Here is a 6,321-nt window from a genome sequence, read left to right on the forward strand (position 1 = left end):
TGGCATTAAAGCCTATAAATCGCATGTTTTGTTTGTGTCCTCCATCTTGAATTATCTCTCCATCTAATTCAATTTGCCCTTTAAATGTTATAAATTTATCAGAGATAGCCTTGATAACATCGGAAAATAGAGCGTTTGATATGAATGTCTCATCGTCTAAAATTTCAATTTTATTCACATCTTTTTTAAGTATCTATTTTTGATTAGTTCTTTATTTTGACCACTGATATTTCCGTATGGAATTTATCCAAAATTTCATTGAATTCTTCCAATTGTTCGACTGTTATGCTCTTGTCTTATTAAAAGTAAAAACATTTACGCGTACTAACGACATTTCTTTTTTCGTATGGTCCTCATTAAGATGATAGGAATATTTTCTTTTTTCTTTTTCGATGTTTATCTTGGCTCTACAAATAAAACCACCACCTTCAAGGATGGAGTTGGAATCTTCGGCAAACGATAAATGTACTATGAACTCTCTTTCTTGTTGACTTTTATGAACATCGATCGAGGTGTATTTTCCACCTAAAGCAAAATACAGTTTTACGTATTCAAAGCCTGTTGTTCGTAAAAACTCGTAACTACTCGATTCTATTGGTCATTGTTTGAATTTTCTCAGTGATGGTGGAATTTTGATCATTGTGGTTGATGGTGGATTTTCCGTCTCCAATATCATATCTAAATCTTTGATTCCAATGATATCCTTATCATTTTCTACTTCTGTTTTAAAGGTGTCTACATATTTACCATTTTTCGTTTCAATTTCATATAAATCATCCCTTTTATCAAGCGGACGTAGAGTCAATTCCAAATTACCATCATTGTAAAATAAAAGATTTTTAACAGCATTACCGGTTTGTTTGAAGACTACTTTCTTGACCCTAACCGTCATGGGAAAATCTATTTGAATCAGACATCTACCTCGAAAAGTAACTTTGGTCTTTTCTATCGAAGACAGTGTCACTTTCGAATGGAAGATTGAAATAATACGAATGAGATACCAAAAGCTTTTGTTTTGGCATTTAAAACGTAGAACATTTAATTGGTTGGCTAGTTAATTTCGTTATCTCTTCTTTTGGTTCTAGACCGAACGAATCAAAGAAATAAAAGTTATTGAAAGAATCTTTGTGTAGAGCAGAATGATGAACTCCTTTTTGATCCGACGTATGAATGTTTGTGATGGCGTAAAATTTACCTTTCTTATATTTCAGTTCATCAATTTCATCTCGCATCCAATAATAAAACGGCGAGACGTTCAACTCCTTGGCCCATTTCACAAGTTGAAAGTTTGTGGTCGTGTCTTTTCCGTATTTATCGAGAAATGCATTTATTTTTTATCGAATTCTTTCGGAGTATGCGGTAAGTATTGTTGAAAACCAATTGGACGAAATATATACGTAGTTTGTGTTTGTAAAATATTGCATAACACTCTGATAAAACACATTCAGTAATATTTTGCACATGAATTTGCATTTAAATTTAAGAAAGCGTAAATGCTTGTCTACATCTAAATTTCTTAATCTTCTATCAAATTCTTCGTCATCCTTTTCGAGATTCATTTTTAAAAGTTCATTTTGATAAAACCTTCCTATGATTTGTTCTTTGTCTTGATCAATCAATTCATACGTGGGAGGTGATGTAGTGTTTACTTTATCAACGATGAATATCTCGTTAGTCCAGTATCCGACGTAACCTTTTTCGAATATGCTTTTATATTTGAAAATACGAACGCGATCTCCAACTTTGAATTTGGGTTTAATATTCAAATTGCTAATCTCGTTTTCAAAGTTGTTTCGAGTGTTGATGGACTTTATTACACCAACTGGTTATATTTTAAGCCATTTTTGAGATTTCAATTCCGTGAATTTCTTGAATAATTTGCTTTTAAGAGTCCCGTTGAATCTTTCTATCACTACGGCTTTACCTTCGTTATGCGTGCTGTAAATTTCAAATCCTGTTTTGTTTTTCAGAGGAATAACCCAAGCATATCTCGTGTATATGTCGATCACCGTCAAACAATACTTGTACCCTCTCTCGACTAGCATGTTGATTAAATCGGCTGACCAAATTTCATCTTTATCAAACACTTTGACTTTGAGGTAATGTTTGTTTTTCGAAATTCTTTATGAATTTTAACAGTTTTATGATCAGCGCTCTTTGTAATTTTTCTTTGAAAGTGGGATTGGGAATATTTTCAAGTTCGATTATCATTTGTCTGTCTGCTTCGTGTCTGGCTGTTATGCCTTTATTTCTGTATAAAATATCGTGTTTGAGCGCTGCTGCGTCAACTTTATTGACTGGTTCTTCACCTGGTTTGGGTTTATCGTTTTAGTCTAATCGCAGATCTAACCTAGTACCTGGACCAGTGTAATTATGACCGGGAAGATGTTTTTCTCCGGGATATTTTGCCCATGGAAATCCTGGAAGAGAACCCAGTGACTTTTGAATGTCTCCCGAACCGAAATACGTTTTAGGAGGATGGACATTTATTAAAGACATTTTTATCCTTTAACCTTAAAACCCTTTCAAAGGCTTTTCGTTCTAATCTCATGTTTCGCAGTTCTCTTATGAGTTCCTAAAAACCAATGTTTTTTTAAAAATAAAGCTTGAGTCTGTTGACGACGACGGCCCGTGCCACGAAGGCGTCTCCTTTCACGATGCGAACGTACTCGCACGTAGGAAACCATCTTGCGTGTTCGATCCAAACGTCGTCGGTTTTCTGCCAGTCCAGCAACGATCCTCGCACGTCACTTTATCCGCGTAACCGCTGTAAAAAAAACCCGCAGTCGCCATATCTTCGGGCGTCTGAAAGATTTGCTTCAGCCACTTGGCTAAAGTCTCCAGTCTCTTGGACATCAAGTGATTGTCTCGACGGAAGACGTCACCGGTGCTTTCGTCCAGGATTTCGTAAGACACGAAGTAGCGAGCCGTGAGTCGCGGCTTGTTTTCGGCGAGCACGCTCATGATGCGTTTGTGCATTTTCTCCGGGCCGGGCAGATTACGAAAAAGTTTGTGTTTAGCTTCTTTGGTGGTGACGGTGGGTTTGGATTCGTATATTCCGACGGCATCGGTCCGACACTCTAACATTGTTTTCGAATAAGTGATATTATTTTTATAATAGGATTTTTATTAGAATTAATAACATCTTATTTTTAAATGAGTTAATTTAAGGAAGAAATGTAGGGGGTGAATAGGTCTTTTTTTTTGGTGGGTAGGTGGAATTGAAGAAATGTAGGGTTTAGAGGTCTTTTTTGTTTAGGAGAGCTTTCAGATTGGATGGTCTTTTTTTGAGGAGATGGGTGGTCTTTTTTGAGGGAGCTTTCAGATTGGATTGTCTTTTTGAGGGAGCTTTCAGATTGGATGGTCTTTTTTAGGGAGCTTTCTGATTAGAAGTACGTTTCACTATGGAATAAAATGAAATGGGAAAAGTGCGTCTAATCTGAAAGCTCTAGTAGAACTGTCATATAGAACTCGTTTCTTGATAACATGATGAATTGTGGGATAGTTTAACCCAAAGTAGTACTATAAAACAGACTCTTTCGGTTTCGCTATCCCATAATGCTTCATCGTTATCAAGAAATGGGAAATGGAACAAGTGACATCAGGTGTTCCTAGTGAAAACATACCTCATTTTCGATGGTAACATCAGCCGAATTATCAAGTAATAACTTGACCACATCTAGACGACCATTATGAGAAGCCAAATGAAGAGCTGTAAGCTTGTCCTGAAAAATAATATACCACTTGAGAGAAAATGTCTGAATGTATCTTATAGTTTTCATCTTCTTTACTGTGTAATATTTTTCTCTGATTCTCAAAATGGATGAAGTATAACTACTTTGATATCAGAATTGGGGAATGAAAAAAAAATGGACTTTAATATCCTACTTTTCTGTTCCTCATTGGTGTAGTGACAGGCCATGCAGTGTGGAATGGAGGCAATTGGCATTAGAGTAATCATTTTCAAAATCTTACAGTTGAGGGTTCTTTAATGTACAGAGCTCAAGTTTGTTCTTATATCTACATGAGTACACACTCTTTCTTTATTAGACCTAAAAGATACAGAGCTACATCTTTACCTTAGTTACATTATTTATATTAGCACCTCTCTCTAACAATGTTTTTACAATATCTACACGTCCTTCTTGACTGGCTAGATGCAGGGCTGTATAACCATCCTGAAAAATAGATCGGAATATAGCTTCGGAACATTAACAAATACAGATATCACACGAAAACTATTTTAAGTTATCTATTCCGGACTAAAATATCATAATACAGGTGATAGGTTATATACGCTGGTATCAATAATGAATAATGAATTATGGGTGTTGTTGAATGGAAGCCTATCTTATTAAAATTACGTTACAATTTCGTTTCTTTTCTTGTTTTCTGATATTTTTTTGTCTTAGTTATAATGCAAGAGGTTTTCTACCACAGGTTCGTTCTAATGACTTTATTTTTAACAAATCACAGCGTGTCATATAGAACCCGTTTCTTGATAACATGATGAATTATGGGATAGTTTAACCCAAAGTAGTACTATATAACAAACTATCCCATAATTCTTCATCGTTATCAAGAAATAGTAGTATATGTCTTTTCGGATATGACACATTTCACTTCTGCGCATGCGCAGTTTTTTCAATGCGTCATATCCGAAAAAAAACTCAGCATTCTCCATGCATCAAATCTGAAAAGACTCAACTACTAAATGTGTTATTATCGGATCAAAAAAAGATTCAACTACTTACATATGCACTAGAAAATAAATATACCCGACCACACAAGATTCACTTTAATAATACAGTGTAAAATAACCCCATTAAAAATAAGATGTCTTTAATTTTAAAACACGAACAAAAAAAATTCGAAGGAGACGGTTTCTTCTCAGCTCTATCATCTCTCATCCCAATTGTTGACTATATGGGTCAACATAGAATACACTAGTAATTCATCTCAGAAACACAAATTTGAAGATAGATTCCTTTGTCCGATATCTTGAACTGTTAAAAATAATGAATCTGTAGTGATTTTGAGATAATATATATATAGAGAGACAACGATCACACAAGAAGTAAATACGTAATTGTTGACTATATAGGTCAACATAGAAATTCACTGGTAATTCATCTCAGAAACACAAATTTGAAGATAGATTCCTTTGTCCGACATCTTGAACTGTTAAAATAACTCAATCAGATTCCTATTATCCCTTCATTAGATGGAATAATTAATGAAAAATACAGAACATATTAAAACGCCCTATGATAATTGCACAAAGTCCTAAAATTTATTTCGGTGCTAGAGACATTCAAAAGTCATTGGGTTCTCTTCCTGGATTCCCATGGGCAAAATATCCCGGAGAAAAACATCTCCCAGAGCATAATTATACAGGTCTTGGCACGAGATTAGATCTACGATTGGATGAAAATGATAATCCCAAACCAGGGGAAGAACCCGTTAATACGCAGCAGCACTCAAGCACGACATACTGTACAGAAAAAAAAACATAACATTCAGACACCAAGCAGACAAACAAATTATACACGAACTTGAAAATATTCCCAATCCCACTTTCAAAGAGAAATTACAAATTATTCTAAAACTCTTGAAGGCAAATTTGAAATTGGGTATGGGCATAGCAGACGAGATTCACAAAGAATTTCGAAAAAACAAACATTACCTCAAAGTCAAAGTTTTTGATAAAGATGAAATTTGGTCAGCCGATTTAATCAACATGCCAGTCGAGAGAGGGTACAAGTATTGTTTGACGGTGATCGACATATACACGAAATACGCTTGGGTCTTTCCCTTGAAAAACAAATCGGGTCTGACTGTCAAACACGCATTCGAAACCATAATGAAACAATCCGACAGACGACCCCTAAAGTTGTGGCTTGATAAAGGAAGCGAATTCTACAACAGAAATGTGAAATCTCTGGGGTTTGAAATTTACAGCACGCATAACGAAGGTAAAGCCGTAGTGATAGAAAGATTCAACAGGACTCTTAAAAGCAAATTATTCAAGAAATTCACGGAATTGAAATCTCAAAAATGGCTTAAAATATTACCAGTTGTTGTCGACGAATACAATAACAAAATACATTCGTCTATAGGTGTGACGCCAACGCATGCCTCCATCAACACTCAAAACAACTTTGAAAACGAGATTAACAATTTGAATATTAAACCCAAATTCAAAGTTGGAGATCGAGTTCGTATTTTTAAATATAAATCATTATTTCAGAAAGGTTACGTTGGGTATTGGACTAACGAGATATTCATTGTTGATAAAATAAATAACACACCACCTCCTAC

General features: G+C 35.0%; 1 protein-coding gene across 1 annotated transcript in view; it reads right to left on the reverse strand.

Moving 5' to 3' along the window:
• Positions 1 to 2,499, reverse strand: part of LOTGIDRAFT_173056 (hypothetical protein) — a gene marked incomplete at both ends in the record, with an annotated part of 3,815 nt that extends 1,316 nt beyond the window's left edge. Inside the window, 2 exons of the mRNA XM_009050246.1 lie at positions 330 to 525; positions 2,358 to 2,499. Of these exons, the coding sequence (XP_009048494.1) occupies positions 330 to 525; positions 2,358 to 2,499 (338 nt within the window). The remainder of the gene's footprint in view (positions 1 to 329; positions 526 to 2,357) is intronic.
• Positions 2,500 to 6,321: the final 3,822 nt, after the last annotated feature.

The sequence above is a fragment of the Lottia gigantea genome (genome assembly GCF_000327385.1).
Source record: "Lottia gigantea unplaced genomic scaffold LOTGIsca_148, whole genome shotgun sequence".
NCBI lineage: Eukaryota > Metazoa > Mollusca > Gastropoda > Lottiidae > Lottia > Lottia gigantea.